This window comes from Notechis scutatus, chromosome 10 (assembly GCF_049901735.1).
Source record: "Notechis scutatus isolate UNSWTSFEM ecotype Mainland chromosome 10, rNotScu1.2, whole genome shotgun sequence".
Taxonomy (NCBI): Eukaryota; Metazoa; Chordata; class Lepidosauria; order Squamata; family Elapidae; genus Notechis; species Notechis scutatus.
This window is the reverse complement of record NC_142018.1, coordinates 894,880-919,857: the sequence shown is the minus strand read 5'-3', so window position 1 is coordinate 919,857 and position 24,978 is coordinate 894,880. Positions and strand designations below refer to the sequence as shown.

At 40.7% G+C, this 24,978-nt stretch overlaps 1 protein-coding gene across 4 annotated transcripts in view; it reads left to right on the top strand.

Annotated features, from left to right (window-relative positions):
- Positions 1-24,978, top strand: part of DCX (doublecortin) — a 198,742-nt gene that overhangs the window by 70,274 nt on the left and 103,490 nt on the right. For 2 of the 4 annotated variants that reach the window (XM_087971940.1, XM_087971938.1), the window contains exons 1-2: positions 19,956-20,031; positions 22,696-23,086. In XM_087971940.1, the coding sequence (XP_087828066.1) occupies positions 22,723-23,086 (364 nt within the window). In that variant the 5' untranslated portion in view covers positions 19,956-20,031; positions 22,696-22,722. Of the gene's footprint in view, positions 1-19,955; positions 20,032-22,695; positions 23,087-24,978 lie in introns of those variants that run through there. The other 2 variants (XM_087971941.1, XM_087971939.1) reach the window with 1 other exon arrangement.

The following is a 24,978-nucleotide window of genomic DNA, read 5'->3' as shown; positions in this document are numbered from 1 at the left end:
CACAGCTTCTCTGCATAGCATTATTATTTAATTGCAGAAGCTGAGGGTCCTTTTTAGTATAAGAAGCACTATTTGAATTCATATAATGCTACCTTTGGAAGATTAACTTGGATAATGGCAATTTCAGAATTCCCACTGCATACTAGAGATGGATGATTGTGCCAATTTTAGTTTCAAACTTGAACAGTCCTTAGTTCAAACCATTTTTGCAAGGAGTTTACTTTTAGTCAATTATTTTTTTAAAAAACAGTTGGGACTACTGAGAAGTATAAAATATAAGAGAAAATATTTTTCTCCTTTTTCTTTTCCAAGGTGTCTCTCTTCTAAATTTTTAAAGATAAAGATTGTTCATTGTGTATGAAATAAATAAACAAAAAGTATTTAAAATATTTCCTCATGTACAGAGAGAGAGAGTGGGTGCAATTCTTTCAATATGGTAATTGTTTTTATTTTTTAAATTGCTTTTGTGACTTAACGTATTACATTTCTATCCTGCCCCGCTCAAACAGTGTTCAGTGATTTACAAGATATATGGAAAATAGAACATCCGTGGTAAATCTAAAAAAAGGATCCAAAATCAATAAAGATCTCCCAAACAATCAGATATGATGGATTAAAAACATATACAGGTACAGGTAGTCTTCAACTTACAACAGTTCATTTAGTGATCATTCAAAGTTACAACAGCACTGAAAAAAGTGACTTAGGTCCATTTTTCACATTTATGACCATTGCAGCATCCCCATGGTCATGTGGTCAAAATTCAGGTGCTTGGCAACTGATTCATATTTATGACAGTTGTGGTGTCCTGGGGTCACATGATCCCCTTTTGTGACCTTCTGACAAGGAAAGTCAACGGCGAAGCCGGATTAACTTAATAACTATATTACTAGAAGATTTGTTTATGGATAAAGGATTTTCTGACAGGTAGGTCACAGTCAGTAAGGATGGGATCTCACCATTCTTCTGCTCTGATACTAAGCAGAGTAGGGTTGTGTACTAAGCCCCTTCCTTTATTTTTTGTACACACATGACTGCACCCCATTGTATAACACCAACACAATTATTAAATTTGCGGATATACACAACAATGGTGGGGCTCATTAATAAGAACAATAAGTGTGCTTATAGAAAGGAAGTACAAGGGCTGACACAGTGGTGTAAAGAAGATAATCTTACACTTAACACCCAAAAAACTAAAGAACTTATAATTGACTTCAGGAGGAAGAGGGATGTACATTTACCATTGTACATAAATGGTGAGGAGGTGGAGAGGGTTGGTAGTTTAAATTTCCAGGCACTTATATTTTGGAGGACCTCTCATGGACTATGAATGCTAACATGCTTGTAAAGAAGGCACAAAAGAGGTTGTACTTCCTGAGAATGCTCAGGAAGATAAATCTATCTCAGCATCTACTCCTGTCCGACTACTGCAGCACCAATGAGAGTGTCCTACATATGGCATTCTTGTATGGTATGGGAGCAGCTCTGTAGAGGACAAAAAAGCTCTACAGAGAATCATTAAAACTGCCCAGAATATCACTGGGCTCCAGCTACAAGCCCTGGATGACATCTTCACATCTCGCTGAGGAAGTTGCACAACATTCTCAAAGACTCTTCCCATCCTTCTTACAATCTTTATGAACTGTTACCTTCTGGCAGAAGATTCAGAACTATTCAAACTCGGGCCACACGTTTTCTGAATAGTTTTTATCCCAGAGCTATAATTGCAATTAACAATGAACTTAAGAACCACAATCAGTGTGCTGTTGGACAGTATTACTTGGTCTGTTGTGTGGGTGCTTGTGGGTTTTTAGGAGGTGGGGAATTTTGGTGGGTGGGGAGGTGTTTGGGGATTGTCATGTATGTGTGAATTTCATTGTATGTATACTGTGTATATACATACAATGAAAATAAAAAATTCAATTCAATTCAATTCAACTAATAACTGCAGTGATTTACTTAACAAATGCAGCAAGAAAAATCATAAAATAGGGCACACTCACTTAACAAAAGTTTCATTTAGCAATATAAATTTGGGGCTCGATTGTGGTTGTAACTCAAGGTCTATCTGCAGTCTTCGGCCTACAGCTTAGCGACTGGTCCTGTCGTGCCCCCGTGGGAGTCTGTGGGGAAGATGAGTTGGAACAAGAACTTTTGTCTCAACATACATCCTCACAAAAATCCTTATAACAACTCCCAAAACCAGAAAAAAAAATTACCCATAACAATAAGTAACTTCAATCCAAAAAGAAATCACTTTGGCGGAAAAACAAATCTGATCACGTTGCCAACTTCAAAAACCGATACAAAATTTATGCCACCAGATAAAGACCGAATGCACCAATTATCACATTAAACAAGAGGAAAATCTTCTAAGCACCAATTCCACCCGTGCTTTCTACAATTTTGTAAACAACAAACTAAAAGACTCAAGGTCCATCCCACCCCTGAAAGGACCTAATGGTAAAGACTGCAATGACGACACCATTAAAGCCAACCTCTTTAACACATTCTTTGGCTCAGTATTTGTAAACAGCAATGGATCATGCCCAGTATTTCCTAGTCGAACCACAGACAACTACAATGATCTACTACATATCGATTTTACATAAGACAATGTTGAAAAAGCACTACGCAATCTAAAACCATCTTTAAAAAGCTATCCACTGCCATAGCCAAACCTCTAAGCATAATCTTTGATAAAAAAAAAAAAAAAAATAAAAAAAAAAAAATCTTTCAGGACCAGCTCCTTGCCAAACCTATGGTCACAAGCCACGGTCATCCCCATCTTCAAAAAGGGAGACCACAGCCTAGTTGAAAATTACAAATTAATCTCTTTATGCTGCGTCACCTATAAAGTCATGGAATCAATTATTAACCAATCCATAATCCTCCACTTAGAGACAAACAACCTACTCTCTAATAAACAATTTGGTTTCAGAAAAAAAACTATCCTGTAATCTGCAACTCTTACACTGCAAAAACATATGGACTACACAACTCGATCAGGGCAAAGCAATAGACGCAATCTACATAGACTTCTGTAAAGCCTTTGATTCAGTGGTACACGACAAACTACTCATAAAACTAAAATCTTACAGTTTCTCTGGACACCTGCATAACTGGATAGAAGCATTCCTGTCAAACAGACAACAAATGGTCAAAATTGGGAGCGTCCTATCAAATTCTGTACCTGTCAACAGTGGTGTCCCCCAAGGCAGTGTTCTAGGACCAACTCTTTTCATACTCCACATAAATGACCTCTGTGATCATATTAAGAGCAACTGCGTTCTCTTCACTCATGATGTAAAACTGTTCAATACCACAGACAATAGTGCTACCCTTCAAAAAGATCTTGACTATGTATCAGAATGGTCAAACAAATGGCAACTTCAAATCTCAACAAATAAATGCTCTGTCCTACATATTGGCAAAAAATAATAATCAGAAAATAAAATACAGACTGAATAGTCAAGACGTTGATGAACCAAGCTCTGTAAAGGACCTTGGAATACTCATCTCTAATGATCTAAGTGCTAGAGCCCACTGTAACTACATAGCCAAAAAGGCATTAAGAGTTGTTAACCTAATCCTACGTAGCTTTTTCTCTGGTAATATCACACTACTAACTAGAGCATATAAAACATTTGCTAGACCAATACTCGAATACAGTTCATCAGTCTGGAATCCACATTACGTATCTGATATTAGCACAATTGAGAAAATCCAGAAATATTTCACAAGAAGAGTTCTCCACTCCTCTACTCATTGCAGAATACCTTATGCCACCAGACTTGAAATTCTAGACCTAGAAATACGCCACCTTCGGTCCATTCTAAGTATAGTATATAAAATCATACATTGCAATGTCCTACCTGTCAATGAATACTTCAGCTTCAACCATAACAATACAAGAGCACACAATAGATGCAAACTCAAGGTAAACCGCACCAAACTTGATTGCAGGAAATACGATTTCAGCAACAGAGTGGTCAATGTCTGGAATACTCTACCTGACTCCCAAAAAACTTTAACCTTAGACTGTCTACTATTGACCTCACCCCTTTCCTAAGAGGTCTGTAGGGGGCATGCATAAGCGCACCAACATGCCTACCATCTCTGTCCTATTGTTTCTTTTTTATTTTTCTTATATGTATCCATTTCATGTATTCATAACTATGTTTATACGTATACCTGTTTATCTTATAATCGCTTGACAAAATAAATAAATAAATAAATAAATAAAACAAGAACTGACAGCAATTGAGAGGGCAACTCCATTGGCCTTGGAGGAAACTGGGGAAGGGCAGAGTCAGTCAAGGCAAAGTTTTTCAGAATTAGTAAGGCCTGCAGACAGGGAGGAACAGAAGCAAGATGAACATGAGAGACAGCTCAGACAAGGAGCAAAAACCACTCTCTCCTGATGCAAGGGCTCAGAGAGTGTAGAGTGTAGAGAAGATTAGCCCAGACAGAGCAGGCTACTCATGAGGAGAGTGCTATGCCCATCTTCACCAGGCACACCTGGGGAATGAGACTTAAGGAGACACTGTGGGGAGGGACATTTGTCAGAAACAAATGCTGAGTTCCTGAAGTGTTGCGTGCCAACATGTGAACTTGCTAAGAGTCCTTGCATTCCTTTTGGCCTTGTGGACTAATTACCTGGATCTTTTGCTCCCTGAACTCCTTGATTTGCTTTTGAAGTTTCTTTTGCCAATTGGGCCCACAATACCTGCTAATGTCATCAATCCATCTTAATTTGGGTCTCTTTTGTGGACGCTTTTAATCAAGTGGGATCCATTCTATGATTGCTTTGATCCACCTGACAGTTCTTTTTGCTAGGTGACCAGTCCATTTCCATTTCAATTCTTTGACTCTCTTGATGGCATTGTATACTTTTGTTTGTTCTCTAATCAATGTGCAGATCTGCTGTACTAATAGGAACCATAAATCCAGAAGGACTGCCAAGACATAGACTAGAAAGAGTGCAGAGAAGAAGAACAAAGTTGTTTAGAAGAACAAAGGCTAAAACATAAAAAGAGCAGCAGCTGGAATTGGCTATGCCTAATTTAATGATAAGAAGGACTTGGGGGTGACATGATAGCAGTGTTCAATAGGATGTCAATCTGTTCTCCAAAGCACCTGAAGGCAGGGCAAGAGGTAATGGATGAAAATTAATCAAGGGGAGAACCAACCTAGAACTAAGGAGAAATTAGGAGAAGTTCCTGATGGCTAGAACAATTAATCAGTGGAATGCCTTGCCTCTAGAAGTTGTGGGTGCTCCACCACTGGAAATTTTTAAGAAGAGATTGGACAACCATTTGTTTGAAATAGTATAGTTTTTCCTGCTTGAGCAGGGAGTTGGACTAGGCGGCCTCCAAGGTCCCTTCCAACTCTGTCATTCTGTTCTTTAATTTATTCCCCATCAAGACAATCCTGGCACCAGCAGTGATGGTCATAACTGATGCTGTTGAAGGAAGAATTGCATAGAATTGCAACCTCAACATTTTTGATGAATTTTGTCCCAACTCACTTTTTGATTTGGGAACCACAAATGTGGTAAGCTCCTATGAAAATATGAACTGAATGTCATTCTTCTCTTTTCCTAGACTGTATGTGTGTAAAGTCATACAATATTTATAATGTTGTATTTTGGGAGACATCTGTTCCTTACAATAGGAACAGTTATGACTCAGGACTTTGCCTGCTTTCTCTCAGTCGGGCTATTTTATCACTCATCAGAGAAGAGATGAATTATGACCATTTCTGCTCAAGAATGTGCTAAAAATAAAAGCCTCACCCATTCAGACAGTTGTGAGATGTGAGGGCAGTTGCAAACTAACAGCTCAGATTGTTTGATTTCCACATTTGTTGGAAGGGTCAGTTTTCCTCAGAAACTCCCATGTCACCTTAGACCAAGGATGAACAGGGCTGTGATTTGGGGGCCCTCCCAAATGCTTTCTTCTTTCTAAATACAACTTTGCAATTTGAGTATTTTTTGCTGAAAATCAGAAAAATCAACACTGTGATTTCCCCCCCATACTTTTGGGGGAGAATTGAATAGCTTTTTTTTAATAAGATGCTTACAAAGCACTTCAAAAAATTGAGAAATCCCTCAGGAAAAAACTTCTCCATCTTCTTACCTGACATGGCTTCATTCACCTTGCTTCTCCAATGGGATGGCACCAATCTAACCTGCAAAACAAATGTGTATCTTGATGTGAGAGATTTGCTGGGAAGCTGAGAAAAGAAAACACTTGACATAAACCATCAAGAACACAGACACACAGAATAACAGAGTTGGAAGGGACCTTGAAGGTCTCTTCAGAAGCTTCTTCAGTTCTGACTAAATGGTGGAGAATGGAAATCAATCAAAACTGAAGAAACCTCTTGGATGAGAAGTGAAATGTCTTCAAGGAAAAACAAAGAATCCAGTTGTCTTTTAAAAAACACCTTTAGGACATTGAAAGGTGCTTGAAAAAACATATTTGGGACATTGCTTTAAAGTTATACAGTTTATACAGTAAGGACTATAATAGAAGTCATAAATAAATAATTCTTAAGGAAACCAGGGCTAGATCGAAAATATATCATAATCCTACTATGATCTCTTTTGATGGCCATAATAGAATTTTCTATCTTATGGTATAACATTTAATGAGAAAATTGTCTTTTTTTCCTCCTAGTCTGGCAGTCTATTCTAAAATAGCTTTATGTGCAATTCATGATATTTGATGGGGGCTGTCACAAATTATTCAGCAAGGTTAGGAAGATATTTTAGATCTTTATTGCTTTTTGGATTGAGGCAAAAGTGGATTAATTGAAAGAAGAAGCCCATTTTAGAAGTTCAGATTTAAGATGGTAAGTAATCCAACTCTGAGTGTTGCAAGATGCCCTTGGAGAAAACTACGTAATCCTAGAAAATGATGCTAATGCCAAAATAACAACATGTATATAGTGACATCATGCAAATGTGATTTCACAGGCTCCCGCTTTCTAGTCTGGTTCCTTAACCACTGTTAAACCACTGGCTGTTAAAAATTTAATTTGTCTTTTGAGGATTACTTCAGATATAATGGATTTGTCATTTTGGGATCTGGAGGTATGCCTGAATGGAAATTGTTTAAAAAGATTTTTTTTAAATCCTGAGTTTATTATTTTTAGAAAATAGTGATGATGCCAAAATGACAACATGTCGTGACAAAGAGGCATAGTGGCGCAATGGTATTGCAGTCTGGCTCTGTTCACTGGCAAGAGTTCGATCCTGACCTGCTCAAGGTTGACTCAGCTCTTGCACCCTTCCGAGATCAGTAAAATGAGGACTCAGGTGGTTGGGGGCCATAGGCTGACTCCGTAAACTGCTTAGAGAGGGCTATAGAGCACTGTGAAGCAGTATATAAGTCTAAGTGCTATTGCTATTGCTTTGTGTATAGTGATGTCATGCAGATGTGATCATTACATCCAATGCCGGTAAATAAGTCATGACCACCTTATTTATTTATTTTTTACTTATTAGACTTTTTTTAAAATCCTGCCTTTATTATTTTTATTTTTATAAATAACTCAAAGTGATAAACATGCCTAATGCTATTTGAGGGTCTGCCACAAAGAAGAAGTGGACAACTAAGCACCAGAGGGCAGGACAAGAAACAATGGATGGAAATTAATCAAAGAGAGAAGCAACCCTGAACTAAGGAGAAAATTCTTGACAGTTACAATAATTAATCAGTGGAACAGCTAACCTTCAGAAGTTGTGGGTGCTTCATCACTGGAGGTTTTTAAGAAGAGACAGGACAACCCTGGTATAGAGTCTCCTGCTTGAGCAGTGGGTTGGAATAGAAGACCTCCAAGGTTTCTTACAGCTTTATTCTGAATTGAATTGGCCAACTAAATTACTAAAATTTAGCTTGATTAAAAAACAAATTTAATTCCCTGTTTTATTTTCTCCACAACAACCACCCTGCGATATGAGTTAAGCTGAGAGTGTATGATTGGCCTAAAATTATCCAGCCAGCTTTCATGCCTAAGGAGAGACTAGAACTCATAGTCACCTGGTTTCTAGCCTTAACCACTGGAAGAAACTGGTTCTTATCTTTTGCTCCTATCTTTATCCATGAGTGCTTATGGTTATAACTGTATTTGGGTAGTATTGTAGATAGTAATAACTGGCATTCAACCAATTGGTTTCTTCTCACCCTTCAAATTTCAAATTGTGTATATGGGAAATTTACAGAACGAGGTTTTTCACATTTGGGTCAAAACTTTTTAAAAAATATAAGTTCCACCAAATTCAGCAAGGGCACTGAAAAAAATGCCCACGCTATTTCAAACACATTGCAAATGCTTCTGACCCATAATAATCTAATTACTGACATTTTAAAACACAGGGCAAAATGTGTGTTTTTCATAGTGAATGTCATTGAGAAATAGCAATTACCATTAGCTCTGTAAATTCAAATGTACTGATTAAAACTTAAGCATTTCTAGACATTAGTCTAACTGCCAGGCTATGCAACCCTGAATAATATACCCAGAGCTGTGTTTCTTTAGAGTGATATATTTAAATAAATAATTAATTAATGTTGTTTCCTCCCTTCTTTCAATCCTATACTCAATATTTCTTTAAAAAACATGTCTGGATGTCATTCTGAATTACAGAAAAATATTGAAAAGCAGGATCTTTTAGCTTCTTAGGGCTAAGTTCTATAATTAGATTATCACACATTTAGACTAGGCTAAACAGATGCAAGTTCCCAAATAGGTATCTAACATGCAGAAACATTCTTCTTTCTAGTATGTCATCCAGACCTATTCTTTGAAGAATTATTGACTATTAGGTCGAAAGAAAGAAGAGGGAAGTGACACTTATTAATGATAATTATTTAGCTACATCACTCCAAAAAAACACAGCTCAGATATATTATTTGGGGTTGCACAGCCTGGTAACTAGATTCATGTCTGGACAAGCTCAAGATTTGATTGATAAATTTGTCAGATTGTGGCTTTGTGAAATGAATCTAGAAGTAATAGGATAGTTTCAATAATCATACTGAAAATGTAGATTAATTGCCAATGAATAGCTGGTAGATGCTGTGGTTTCAGAATGAGAGATGGCAGAGAGCATATAAAGACTCTATCACTAAGCTATGTTCTTCTTTATTGTTGTGATGACCTGTAGTCTCTCAAAATAACCCAAAACCCAAAACATACATGAAAATCCAGTAAGGCCTTCAACTTAACTTAACTGTTTTATTAGGCACAGTTTAAAGTCACAAAAGTAAATAATGAGGCAAACAGAAAACCAAAACAAACCGCATTGACGAGAGTTCCGAAGCAAGCCAAGATAACTAATCATAAACTCCAGGAAAATAAATAATGAGGCAAAAAGAATCCTCACTTGGAAGTCCACTGGTTCCTCAGTGGCTGCAAACTGCTCCAATGGAATCACTGTCCTGGGCAAGATTTTATCCTCCCTTCGGTTATACTCGGGTTTCTGAGATAGGGCGCCGGTGCGTTGATTCCCTCCACTTGGAACATAGGTCACCCGTAAATCAAACTGAGCAAAGAATAAGGACCATCTCACCTGACGCTGGTTCAATATCCAAGCTGTATGTAGGTGTTCCAAATTGCGATGATCCATCCGAACCTTGATTTGGTGACGAGCCCCCTCCAGGTGCTGCCTCCATGTCTCAAAAGTGACCTTAACCGCCAATAGTTCATTGTCCCAAATCATATAGTTGTGCTCTGGAGCTGACAACTTCCAGGAATAATAAGCGCACGGGAATAAGGTGCCTGTGGGAGCATAGGCCTGGTTCCCACTCCTGCAACGATTGTATTTTTTCCGGGTCTACTTCCACCCCAGCAGGTAAAATTGTTGTCCCAAGAAGTCAATTGTGGTTTGTGCAAACTGACACTTCTCACGCTTAGCAAACAGGTGGTTATCACACAAACGTTGCAACATCAGCCGCACATGTTGCCAGTGTTCCTGCAGGGAGTCTGAGTAAATTAAAATGTCATCTAAATAAATGACCATGAATTGATCCAACAAATCACGGAAAACATCATGCATGAAATGCATGAACACAGCTGAGGCATTGGTTAATCCAAAAGGCATCACGGTATACTCAAAATGCCCGTACCTCGTCCGGAAAGCTGTTTTCCACTCGTCCCCGCACGAATGCGAACCAGATTGTAGGCCCCACACAAGTCCAACTTCATAAAGATCTTAGCTTGACGAAGCCGCTCAATCAGTTCAGGGATGAGGGGAAGCGGGTACTGATTCCTCACTGTGATTGCATTCAACTTGCGTTAATCACAACATAAACGTAGCTCCCCCCGATTTCTTTTTTACAAAAAGCACAGGTGCAGCCAATGGGCAGGTAGAAGGTCAGATAAACCCTTTCCGGAGGTTCTTGTCAATAAAATCCTGCAACACGGCCAACTCTGGTTCCAACAGGGAATATATCCGACCCACCGGCAATTTTGCATCGGGCAACAAGTCGATTGGACAGTCATACGCCCGATGCGGAGGCAACTGATCCGCCTCCTTCTCCCCAAACACATCAGCAAAGTCCACCAATTCCACAGGTAGATCCAGGTCCACTGGCGTAGCCACACTCCCTGCACAGGAGCGCAAGCAATGGTTGGCACACTTCCTATCAAGGAACTGCACAGCTCCAGACGACCAGACAATCTGTGGATCATGGGCCTGTAACCACTCCAAACCCAACACCACCGGAAAATGAGGCACTGCGGTAATGTAGAACACGGTTTTCTCCACATGCTGCTCAATACGCATGCAAAGGGGTTTGGTTGCAGCAACCACAGGTCCCGATCGAAGGGGCCAACCATCAATCGTCTCTACCATTACTGGCGGGGACACCTGTTGCTGAGGAATGAACCACTGCTCTACAAAATGAGCATCCATGAAATTGGGTGTGGCCCCTGAGTCGACCAAGGCTTGGATCTCCACTGCTCCCACACCAGGCACAAACACACTTGCTTTCAGCACAAGATGCTTCACCAATGACAACTGTGGTGGAGATGTCAAAGGTGGTGAGGATGGCAAGGTTGGTGAAGATGGCAGGCCTAAGGACTTTACACCCTGACCTACAGGCCGAGTGATGCTCGTTTCCCGCCACCACAGGCATCGCTGGTGTTGATGTCTTAACAGGACACTTGGCCGCAAAATGGCCTCGATTGCCACAATAGAGGCATAAACCATCACGATGACATCTCTCCTTTTCTACTTGAGTCAGGCGAGGGCGGCCAGCCCCCAACTGCATGGGTTCCTCCAAAGGCACTTCCACCAAGGGCGCCATCTTGCTGGAGGCAGATACGGTCTCTGTCCGTCGTCGCACCCGTCGCTGCTGAAGTCTAGCATCGATATGAAGACACAAATGCATGAGCTCCTGAAGGGTGCGAGAGCATTCAGTGCGCGCCAACTCATCCAGGAGCTCCGACAACAAACCCTCCTGGAACTGGTCTAATAGTGCTGCCTCATTCCATTGTACATCCTGAGCAACCACCTGAAAACTAGCAATATAATCCATGAGTGAGCCACGCCCCTGCTTCAACTCTCTCAAACGTCTGTTTGCTGTTTGGCTTCGAACAGGGTCCTCAAACATGGCCTGAAACTGATGGCAAAACTCGACGTAATTGTCAAACACCTGGTTGGGCTGGGTCAGCAGAGGCGTCACCCAACGTGCTGCAGAGCCTGACAACAAACTAATCAAAAACCCCACCTTATCCCAGTCAGTGGGAAAGTCCTCAGACCAAAGGCTTATATAAAGCTGTTACAAATGCTGGAAATTGGGCCAGCGAACCATCAAATTTATCTGGCACTGCCATTGGGCATTTTTGGCATGGCCGGACAGCTTGCATTGGTGCCACCTGTGCAGTCAAAAGAGCCACTTGCTGGGTTAACTGGGCAATCTCTGCTCTGAGCTGATCCATGGTCACCCCACAAAAAGCAAAAATAAGTTGAAGCGGTGGCTGGAGTCAAAATGTGATGACCCGTCATCTCTCAAAATAACCCAAAACCCAAAACATATATTAAAGCCCAGTAAGGCCTTCAACTTAACTTCACTGTTTTATTAGGCATAGTTTAAAGTCACAAAAATAAATGAGGCAAAAAGAAAACCAAAACAAACCGCATTGACAAGAGTTCCGAAGCAAGCCAAGATAACTAATCATAAACTCCAGGAAAATAACCGAGAAGAGTCCATGGGAAGAACGCCAGCAAAGATAAACCTCTTTCAAAGTAAACACTAAACTTTGACTCCAGCAATTCTGACTGCGCAGTTACAAACTTATATACATAGCTCCCAGCTGCAAGCCACGAGGAGGATCATGGTAATCTCCTCTTGAGTAGACCTCGCTTTTCCCTGATCCTCTCCTCCCTGTGTGACCTAGGATGGAGAGGGGATGGGCCTGGATCCTCCTCTGACTGCTCAGCTGGCCTCTGCCCTTCCCCAGCCTCCTCCACCACCTCTGGAGCCACATTCCCACTCCCTGTTGGCTGTTCCTCCTCTTCCTCAGAGTCAGTCTCCACCAGGGGCATGACAATTGTTCTGACCAAGGCTTCCTGAGACAGTAACAATCACATGCTGTTCCCAGAAACCTTTTTTGTTTTATTTCAATAGCTGTGAATTATATGCATTCACAGCCCGTAATGAGTCCCAAACAGTTGATGAATAGTCCAACAGAAGTCTGCCACAGTCTTTTGGGATAAGGCTGTTAAGCTCCCACCTTTATCTCCCTTGAAATGCTGCCAATGACTAAATTGCCAATTAGCTGTACAAGGCCAAACAGAGCACAAAGTCAACAAGGAGCTTCAGAGTTTAAACCAATCAGAACGAACAAAATTGCTCCTGCAAAGGCTCATGTCCCTTTGCTCGTCCTTTATGTCTTATGGAAGGGGCCAATCATCTCCAAGCCTTTCTCTCGAGTCACCCTTTTTGTCTTAACTGTTCTTGCCTTCTGGCAGCTCTGTGCAAGCGCACACTGGGAACGGGCTCCCCCTGTCCCTCTGCCTTGCTGGTGTCAGATTCTGGAGGCTCCAGAATCAGCACATAACTCTCAGATGGCCCTGACCCCATCTCTGTGTCGGACGGAGATCCCTTGTCTGAGCCCTCCCCAGACTCCAGGACTGGCCCAGGACTGGCCCATGTTCTTCCCCACTGCCAGCTCTGCAGGCTGCCGGTGGATCACAACATTTATAAAGCAAGTTGCCTAGACAGATTTTAGACCCCAGCCCTGTCTATGTAAGTATACATTGATTGGGAGTGTCAACTTGCATTTTCTGACTGTAGTCTTGCATACATATACATGGGCATTTATGGAGTCTGTAACTACAAAAATACCTTACTTACCACCATTTGCTTAATGACCATTCAAAGTTACAATGGCATTGAAAAAAGTGACATATAACCATTTTTCACACTTATGACCGTTGCAACATCCTCATGGTCACGTGATCAAACTTTGGACGTTTGGCTTGTATTTATGATGGTTGCAGTGTCTTGGGGTCATGTGATCCCCTTTTGACACCTTCTGACAAGCAAAGTCAAAGGGGAAGCCAGACTCCCTTAACAGCTATGTTAACAACGTAACAACTGCAGTGATTCACTACTGTGGCAAGGAAGGTCGTAAAATGGGGCAAAATTCAATGAAGAACTGTTTTGTTTACCAATGGAAATTTGGGGCTCAATTATGCTTGTAAGTCAAGGACCATCTGTACTTCATTCATTATTTTTAGTGGATAAAAATAATATACCAGAGAATAAACAAAGGGTTTACCGTGATGATAAAATGTAAAATTAATTGCTTAAAAGTATAACAGTTCATTATGTCATCTGAAGAATTAACAGAACATTTTTATAAAGCTCTAAACATGATATCAATGTTGATCTCTCCATGTTTGTCATTCTTTCCAAAATAGTGGTACATCAAGTAAAAGGAAAGAAAAAAGGAGGGTGGGGGAATGAAATAAATTAAAATATTTAAAAAACAGGAAAAATAATATTAGGAAACTACATGTTTTTAAATTCCCTCCTATTGTACCTGACTGATGATGGCATTGATATATTTATGATTATTTAAATTCTTTGTAATTACTGTTACATTATGTCAATTACTTCTGCCTTAGGAACTGAAGTTAAGTGTCTGCCTTGTAGTGTGACCCATGATACAAATTGGGGGTTCCTAGACTTTTGGCCAGAATACCTCCCCTTAATGCAGACCTGAGCATTTTACAGCCCCCGGGGCTGCATCTGACTGTTTGATTGACCCTGTCTGGTCCACATGAGGTCAATGAGAAATCAGAAATCAGATGTAGCTAAGTGTATGCTATGCATGCAAAACAACTGCCTTGCTTTTATTTTGAAGGCGACTGTCAACCCTGAAGCGGACCTCGCTGAGGCCATCTTCATGGCTTCAGGGTTGCCACAAGGCAGAAGAGGGGACAGGAAGTAGGGAATAGTTAGCTGGGGTTTTGCAATTAAAACAAAAAGGGTTTTCCAGGGGAACCAAGGCCATTCCAACAGGTGGCTGGGAGAGGAGGAATGAAGTAACCAAGCAATTGACCAGCACCTCTATTGGACAATGTGACCGATGACTTGGGGGAAAGGGAAAACTTTCATTTTTTAATGAGGTGAAAACCGTGGGAACTTTCAGAGTCTGTTTTCACTAGTTGTGCCAATATGATGTATCCAATAAATTGTTCTTTGAAGAATCTACCTGCCTCAGAGTTCTGCTTTTAATGGGTGCATTAATGGAGTGCTGACAGCAACTGCTATTTTTTAAAAAAATTATGTATGTGTAGTTGTGTGTGCCTACACACATTTGTACCTTCACAGCCCTTCACAACAGCTCCAATTTCTCATGTGACCTCTTGAGAAAATTAATTGCCCACCCCTGCCTTAGTATAATCCTAATGTACAAAGCTTCCCAAAAATCCAGACACCAATATGAAGATAATGAAACAAGACAATAAAACTTTGAGAGAGGTGAATGTATTGTAACAATGTAGCAACCAATCTCCCTCTCTCTCTCACACACACACATACACCCCTATCTAGATTCCCTCTCCATCTCCCCAAGGAGGGATACTCCTAAGTTACAGGGGAACTGTTATTGCTTAAGTTTAGTTCTTCTGTTCTGAATGTATAGTGTTAATTTCATCATTGCTCTATTTCCCCCAAGTTTGGCCTCAGTAATCTGTTCATATTACATTTACTTTTTGACATCTTTCCAAGATTTGGGTTTTTTTTTCTTATGAGATCTTAACCATTTTCCAGCCAAGTGATTTCAATACTGGGTAAGATCCTTATTCTGGAAAAGAATTCTGTAGCTGCTCCTAATACCAACCAACTGTTCAGGATAGGGAAAAAAACAGAAATGGAAAGAACCTTCACGAGATGATCGCTTAGAAGAGAGCAGGGGTTCCTGATGGGTCCTAAACCCCTTCAAACCTTGTTATTCAAGTGTAACTTTTAATACAGAATGACTAAACAGGGAGAGATTGTAATTTTCATTCCTTCTGCTCAATTGTGTCTGGTCCTCAGAAGCTGCCTGAACAACAGACGGATAGCATCAAGATCATGGAGGTGATAGTACTGGGATCCAATCTGGGTTGGTCACTGGGACTAGAGGTTTAATCTTCCAAGCTTTTGGATTCATGCTGGAGCCACCCTAAGGGAACTTCTCTCTAACAGAATGTATGCTTTGGACTATTCTATGTTCCCTGAGGATGGGCTCCAGGATGAGTCTGAAAGCTCGAAAGACTAAATCTCTGGTCCCTGATTGGATACTTTTACACAATCCTGGTATTCCTTCATTAGTGATAGTATACTCTATTGTGTACAGCACTAGTGAGGCCACACTTAGAATACGGCATCAGTTCTGGTCACCACAATACATAATAGATGCTGAGACCCTAGAAAGAGGGCAGAGGTTACATGCAGGCCCCATTACTTCCAACTTAGTTTTGGAAAACTGGTAGAGGAAGAACAAAGAGCCAGGGGGACACCAAGGTCTGAAAGGTCCCATGGGCTTCTCTTCTTGGCCATCACTGATGCTTTCCAATCTACTTAGAAGATGTCTCTTAAGCAGAAACTCGGTCAATCAGAATAGAACTGGAAGGGACTCTGGAGGTCTAGTCAAGCAGGAGAGCCTATTTCAGACAAGTGTCACTCCAGTCTCTTCTTAAAAACCTCCAGTGATGAAGCAACCACCACTTCTGAAGGCAAGCTCCTTTTATGTGGCCTTTCTCAAAGTATTTTATATGTAATCTTGGTTGGTCTCAAGCTAAGAATCAGGTGGACCAACAGTTATTCCAAATGGAGCTGAATCGACTGCCCAGTTTTTATCGGTTACCAATGCATGTTCTTGTATATTACATGTTTTATACAAATTTGCACTGAAATCTTATTTTTCCCCTTCTGATGGCAATCCCCAAACAGACAGTTTTAGTGTTGATTTACTGCTCACTAATAATGCTTTTTGTGGAAGCAAAATGTTGCAAAGTTTTCTTATTTGGCATCAATGCTTCAGCAGGGGATTCATAATAAGATTTAAGTTGGATTGCTATATATACCTATTTGTACTTTTCTGTTTTTACTCTTTCCTTTCCTTTTTGATTTATTTGCTGGCTAAAGGCTGTAATAAATAAAACAAAGAATTGAAATTTGAATTATCATGCAAAGGCAGCAATCATATATTTGAAGCAGAGGTCAGCTGACTGGCATTTTGGTGATGATGTCATCATACACATTTCATCATTTTGGCATCATTGTGCTTTGCTGAAGACACCCAGGCTTTGTCAGTGAAAGGACTTGCATCAGATGTCAAGGTGCAATTGTTTAATTTATCATGTGCAGAGAGGTATGTGACATGATTGCAGGAAATACGACTTCAGCAACAGAGTGGTCAATGTCTGGAATACTCAACCTGACTCTGTGGTTTCTTCCCCAAACCCCAAAAACTGTCTACTATTGACAGTAGACTGTCTACTATTGACCTCACCCCTTTCCTAAGAGGTCTGTAGAGGGCGTGCATAAGCACACAAATGTGACTACCGTCCCTGTCCTATTCTTTCTTTTTTTCTTACTCGTATCCATTTCATGTATTTATAACCATGTATATTCTTATGCCTGTTATCTAATAATCGTTTGACAAAATAACTAAATAAATAAGTGTGTCATCATTTTGATGCCATCGTGGCTTCTACTGATCACCTTAACTGATAGCAGAAAGTTTTTGAATGGGAAGATGAGAATTGCTTCATTTCAGCTGAGTAAGGAGTACACAGAGGAGCAGAACAGGGGTTTCTTGATCACAAAAGTCAGGATGACAACTGCATTGGTGTGATGAAAGCTTACCCTTTTTTCATACGCCACCCTGCCCTGCAGTGACATTTGCAATACAGGTAGTCCTTGACTTACAACACTTCATTTAGTGACCGTTCCAAGTTACAACAGAACTGAAAAATATGACTTGCGGCCATTTCTTATAGTTATGACTTTTGCAGCATCTCCATGGTCATGTGATCACAATTAAGATGCTTAGCAACTGGTTCATACTTATGATCACTGCTTTGTTCCAAGGTCACGTGATCCCCTTTTGCGACTTTCTGACAAGCAAAGTCAATGGGGAAGCCAGATTCACTTCACAACCATGATACTAACTTAACAACTGTAGTGATTCACTTAACAATTGTGGCAAGAAAGGTGGTAAAATGGGGCAAAACTCACTTAACAAATGTCACAGTCAACAACAGACATTTGAGCTCAATTGTGATTCTAACTTGAGGACTACCTGTACTAATGGAAAGATTCTGCCTTTATGAACTAATCTGATAATAGTGATTTCTGATTGCTCTGTTTATAATTCTGCCAGAATGATGATTACATTGTGAAATTACTACAGTGGATTGTTTTTTTAAAAAGGTTGAAATTATGACCATATTATTATATTTTTATCCCACCTTTATTACTTTATAAATAATTTAAAGCAATGAACATACATAATACTTCTTTCTTGTATTTTCCCCACAACAACAAACATGTGAGGGGGTTGAGCTGAGAGAGAGTCATTGGCCAAAAATCACCTAGCTGGGTTTCATGGCTAAGGCAGGACTAGAACTCACAGTCTCCTGGTGATTGGCCAAAAGTCATCCAGCTGGCTTTCATTTCTGAGAACTCACAGCATCCTAAGTTTCTAGCCTGGAGCCTTAACCACTAAGACAAAACTGGCTCATTTGCTCCCATATTTATCCCTGACTTGATGATTATAACTTATCATCTTTTGGCACCAGAGGGAAAGATAAGACAAGACACAGTGGATGGAAGCTTGTCATAGGGAGATCCAACTTGAAACAATGGACAAATTTCTTCACAGTGAGAACAATTAATCAGTGGAACAACTTGCCTCCTCGGTTCATCACTGAAGGTTTTCAAGAAGACACTGGACAGCCATTTGTCTGGAATGATATAGGGTCTCCTGTCTTGAGTAGAGGGTTGGACTAGAAGATCTTGAAGGTCCCTTCCAACTCTATGATTGTCTATCCTCCCATCAGTTTGAATGAAAACCCACAGCAAAAAAAAAAAAAAAAAAAAGGACAAAGAAGACTTGTTTCACATAGTCTTAACAAGTTGCCCCAAGTGGGGTAGGGCAACTTTGGTTAAAGAAGTGGGGAGCAAGAGTTCAACAGAGACAATGAAGATGAAGAAGAAGAAGATGTAGGAGATAACCAGGCTGAGCCCTAGGAAGAGGTCAAATATGTCTTCAGTGTCGAGTCCCTTTGTAACCACAAGAGTTCTAAGTCCAGCCCGCCTCAAATTCCATTGATTCTTATCTATTGCCAATTTGCATTGTAGGTCAGATTCTTTAGAGAACTTTAGCGTACAATAAAGCTATATATTCATCTGAACTGCTTGGACTTCTGATTTCCTGCACTTGACATTAATCAGTCAATGGAATTCTAGGAGGGCTGGAATTAGATCTCTTACGAATGCGAAGGGACTCAAAATTGATGATGTGTTTGATTCTTTCCTTGGACTCAGCCTGATCATTTCCTACAGATGAAAAGGCAGGAAAGCACATTGGGTGGCTTTGTCAGAAGAGATCTTGGCCATAAAATGTGGCTTTTCTGGGTCAATAGAGACTTCGGATTTGCTCGCCTCTAATCTAAAAACAAATGGATTCCATGATAAAGAACTAAGGAGTGTATAAGAGCAGAGTAATCTCAAATCTCCTTTTCCCTACGGATGTAGTTTAGGGCATCTGGAATCAAAGTCAGAATGACATCATTCTAAATTAAGAATAGGTGTATCTCTACCCAGGTGGCTGCCCCTGATCATTTCTTGTGAATCAAGGTCCTGGTTAAGCCTATCAGAATGCCTTACCCTTTGATGCTGAGGTTTGGAGAAACATGGGGTGTATTATCATAAGAAGAATATGTTGATTTAACAACCTTGCTTGCCTAAAGCCTCACCCTCTTGAGGCCACAAGGCAGCTGAGATTTTATAAGCATCTAGATTCTAGGTAGTACTCCCTCACTTTTGTACTGTGTGTGCCGAAGTCTAATGCCGTGGCATAAATCAAACCATGCCTGTTTTTAGCTGGGCTGGGAAGAGCATTAGAGGAACTGTAGACAATGGGAGATTTTCCTTGGAAAAGGACAGACAGTGTCTCCTAAAATATGGCTCGTCCCACTCTTCGTGGCTTGATGTGAAAATTGAAATCACACATCAGCCTACCTTTTCTCTTTCAAAAGGAGGGAAGGGGAATCTTTACCAGGAAATTGGTCCTGAGTGTGAAGCCCAGCCAAGGCACTTCATATTTCAGAAGGGGTCTGCATGTCTCTCTGTGTGCACGGGTGTGCAAACCCATGTATGCAAAAGGCACTAGGACCTAGCAGGAATCTTGGCCAAACTGGCAGGAATTTCTTGCTTGGAGTGCAGACAACAAAGGCAGAGTGTAGCTGGGTTTCTTTCTCTCAGCATCTCCACCCTGTGAGCTGAAAAAACGGTAAGTAAAGCCTGATTTTTCCAAGCAGGGCGAGTAACAGATGTCAGGTGCCAAAAGAAGAACAGGCTGAACCTTTGAAACCAGAGGTGTCTTCTTAGCCCACCACTCAGCATTTGATTTCGTCTTTCCGTTTTTGGAAAAGTTGGCTTTTGGTGCAGTTCCATTGTACATGCAGACTTCAGTAGAAAGGAGCAGGCAGGAGCGGAGTCTGCAATTTGACGGAAAGAAAAGAGGCTGGAAAAACTCCTTTTGCAGCTCAAGGGTGACAATACGAAGGTCAGGGACCAGTCATTGTCACTCTGTAGCAAATGAATGATGGGTTGGGACCTGACCAGAACTGATAGGAAGTGGCTGATGTTCAAGATTTGTACCTGATTGCAAAGAGCAGGTTTCACCCTGTTTCTGTGGTAGAGATGTGACCTGCATGCTAATTGTGTGAAGGCTAATGATAACCAGAGCTCGCATCCTTCTTTTTTTCCATTATGGTCAGAGCTTGGGTTTGCATGCCAAGTTTTAAACTGCAAAAGGAGGAGATTCCTAGGATCTTGGTCTTTCTGTCATTTCCACCACTCTTCCACTGCACAAATTTAGCTAAGCCTCTCATTCCCTGCTCTGCCTCTGAACAATGAAAGGTGCCACTTGCAGGGGTGTGACAGGAATACAGCTAGGAGGTGCCTTCGGCAATTAAAAATGACTTCATTTTACCAGCAAGAAGGAGGGGGAAAGGGGAATGTCAAAAGCCTTCCTGATTAACTGACCTTCGAATTGCATTCCAAGTGGAAACAATACTGTTCTTCCACATTAACTTCCTCGCTGCTTCCATATTAACTCCTTCCACCCTTCCATGTTATCTCCTGGGCAGTTGAGAATAACCCTCGAAAGTGATTGATGGCTTAGGAGGGATGTGTGAGCCAAGGTGGGGGGGGGCAGCTTCTGAAACCAGCTGCTCACAAAGAAAATGGCATTGTTGTTGTATGACCAGAAAAGAGACTTACTGATGATTTCCACCCTTTTAAAAGGGGCTCCCTAGCTTGCTCACTCCAGTCACCCTTGGCCACGTTGAATACGTTACAGATGATGGATTGATTCTTTGGTTTGTCAGCCGTGTAACTCTTGGGCATTGTCACTTCCATGTTTCCATCCATCCATGGAAGGTGGATCTTCTTTCTTTCCTTTCTTGCCCCCCCCCCCCCGCCCAGTCTACAACCCCATCTAAACTGCAGTGAACTTCTGCTCACTCCTTACAGCTGTTCACAGATCTGTCTTCCAACAGTGTCCATAAAAGGGTTGCTCCCAATACACAGACCTGATTTCCATAGAGAGTCCATGAGGCTCAGTGAAATATTCTTTCCTAGATTTTTTTGGTTCTCTTTTTGCTTATAAGCTGCTTTAGAAAGAGAGTTATTCTGAATATTTCAGAATAAAGGTGAGGAGGTGGGATGAAAATAATTCTTAGAAATAATCAGTCTTGATTGATTGTATTGCATAGAAGGCTCCTTCCCTCCCTAATGCTCCCAACAGTTCACTCATGCACATATGGAAAAATCTTTTCTGGTAGCCTTCCAAGAGAAGGAAAACCCAGGTGTTCCATTTCTTCCCTTTTTTAAAGGGACCCAAATCCAAGTTCTGTATCATCAGCTTTCTTTCTCGAAAAGCTGTGTTGTCTCACTACATACATCATCATCATCATCATTAATTATTAATTATTAAAGTTGAAATCTTCCATTGATTCACAGTTTGGGACTGGAGAAAAAAAACAAGAACCTAAAAGCTGTTAAGGTAGCGTCTGAGTATTTAGGCAGTTCTGAGTAAGATAGTTTTTTGCAAAGTCAGGATATCCAGGACTGATAAGTTCAAAATTTCTATGTATCTAGGCAACCCTTTAGGTATTGCTCCAAGGGCTCCTGTTACTATTGGTACAATCATTGATTTCTTCCTCCACAATTGCTCAACTTCAACTTGCAGATCTCGATATTTCGTTATTTTTTCTAGTAGCTTCTCCTCAATTCGTGCATCACCTGGTATTGCAATATCAATGAACCAGACTTTTTTTTCTTTTCCACAATAGTGATGTCAGGTGTGTTGTGGGCCAGATATCTGTCTGTTTGGATTCAAAAATCCCACAAGATCTTTACCTGTTCATTTGAAAGAATGTTGTTGATTTGGTGTTCCCAGTAATTTTTGCATTATTACTGTTGTTGTTGATTTAATCTTCAATTTGATTCACAGTCTGGGACTGGTAAAAATGTAACAAGAACCTAAGAGCTGTTAAGGTAACATCTGAGTATATAGGAGGTTCTGAGTAAGGTGGTTATTATGATAACCATAATCACACAGTCAGCCAGATATTCAGACTGGGTTTGGCATTTTTGTTTACCTATCGAGTTCTTACCAAGTACTGGGATAGGCAGATGTAGATGTTAGATGGTTACAGATATCGTCATAGTATGGAAGCTTTTCCCAGTAAAGCCACCATTTGCAATTGACTGATGGTGAATTTGTCAATGCCAATGGAGTTCAAGTGGTGCTCCAGTTGTTTTTGGCACTTATTATTATTATTATTATTATTATTATTATTATTATTATTATTATTGTTATTGTTATTGTTATTGTTATTGTTGTTTCTCCTTTGCTTTCATTCTTTTCCTCCTTCTTCTGCCTCAGCTTCACATCTTTAGGGGTCACCAAGCAATGGAACTTGATTTTGGACACTTTGACGAAAGAGATAAGGCGTCCAGAAACATGCGTGGCTCCCGAATGAATGGCCTGCCAAGTCCCACTCACAGTGCCCACTGTAGTTTCTACCGCACGAGGACCTTACAAGCGCTGAGCAATGAGAAGAAGGCGAAGAAAGTGCGTTTCTACCGCAATGGGGACCGTTATTTCAAGGGGATTGTTTATGCTGTCTCCAGTGACCGCTTCCGAAGCTTTGATGCCTTGCTTGCTGACCTGACCCGTTCTCTGTCTGATAACATTAACCTGCCTCAGGGAGTTCGCTATATTTACACCATTGATGGCAGCAGAAAGATTGGCAGCATGGATGAACTGGAAGAAGGTAAGAAGGGCAGCATTGTAGAGTAGTTCCAGGAAGGGTGGAAAGCCCATGGAAGATGACACTTTGATCATGGTTCTGGGTGGCAGAATTAAAACTATGAATTTCAGTGGTGGAAAATAATTTATCTTTGGGGCGTTTGTCCAAAAGTATGTCAGAAATTTATATTTAATCCTTGGATGGATGCATATAATACTCTACATCAGTGTTCCTCAACCATGGCAACTTGAAGAGGTGTGGACCTCAACTCCCAGAATTCCCCAGCCAGCATGCTGGAGTTAAAGTTTATGCCTCTTAAAGTTGCTGAGAATATCCAACTTGATATTTAATTTTAGAGTAAGCAACATTTGGCAATCTCTGGGAAAGGCTCTAATGATGGGAAAGCTGGAAAGAAAGAATAGAAGGTGACCAACATGCTGGCTGGGGAATTCTGGGAATTGAAGTCCACCCATCTTCAAGTTGCCAAGATTGAGAACCACTGCTTTGTATCATTGAGACCTCCTTATTCTAGATTTACTGTAAGTATCTGGAAATTTTGATGTGACCCACTGCAGTCATCTAAAAGTTGTCACGAAATTTTAATTTGTAATGTGATCATTTGTGGAAACTATTAAATCCTGGGAAAGATTCATGCCACCCATGTATAATTCAGTCTTTTAGTCTTAATTGCACATAAGAATCAAGTGTGATCCTCACCCCTCAGATTGTACACTGTGGCTGTCCAGCCCAGCCTTCTCAAACCTGCTTTTCTGCTGTCTTGGATTATAACTCCCATAAATCTCAAGACAGCACGGGCAAGATGACTGGGGATTATAGGGGTTGTCAACTTGCCCATTGGAAAGGCTCTAGTCTAGTTTTATAATGGTTTATTCTGGTTGTGATTTTCTTAGAGAATTTTCTCAACCCCTCTGAAATCCTTTAAATACATGAGGATCTCTTGCACATTTCTCAGTGGTCCTGCCACCTAATTGCAATCCCTGCAGCATGAGGAAGAAATAAAGCCTTGTTAGAAGATTAGAAGTTCTAATCCACCCTGTTTTAAATATGGATTTCCTCCCCTGAAGCTTAAAATACATTGCTGGACATGTAATTGAATGATCTCAGTCCAGATGGTGGGTGTGTTTGTGCACATGTTTCCATAACTTACACTGGAAGTGGGGGATGCCTGCTCATTTAGGCGGGTGGGCTGATGTCATGTCTTGTACATTTTTTGCCTCTCTGTAGTGACAGGCATTCCAATGGGCTTGCAGAGAGGAGTCTCTGTGGACCATTAGTTGACTTGCCTAAGGAGGAGATATGGGTACCCATCTGTGGACCCATGAATTACATTTAGGAGACTTATCTCCCTAACTCCAGAACATCTGTGTATCTCAATGATCCTGCCTACAATATCTTTGCAGGATGTGAGTTTCTAGACAGACTGCATTACCTGACCTTCTAGATTAGGTCTATTACACTTTTTGCAATGTATCTGAATATGAAGACTGCAGGAGATTGGAAGTCTGCTTTCAGACTTAAATCTGCTAATGTCCTCAAGCCCACATTGGTAACACCCTTTATAAAGCCTTAGAAAGCATCCTTTCTATGCATTATGTGGTAAAACAGCTGTTCCTCCAATACTTGGTGAGCATGAAACCTTTGAGCAAATATTTTGCAGTGGGTGTGTCTGGATAAAGGCATGTACATTTTGCCTGTATCCTGCAGAAATACTTCAATGTGTGTGAATGCAATCTGCTAGATTTATGCACTTTTTGCCTGAATATCCATCACCCATCAGCTGAAGGGCTCTGAGACAGCCGATGGTGCAGTATGGAGAGGCAACAAAGCTAAATGCATTGTCTTAAAGCTTGCAAGATTAGCCAAAACAGTGGCGGGAATTAAATATAATGCTGATG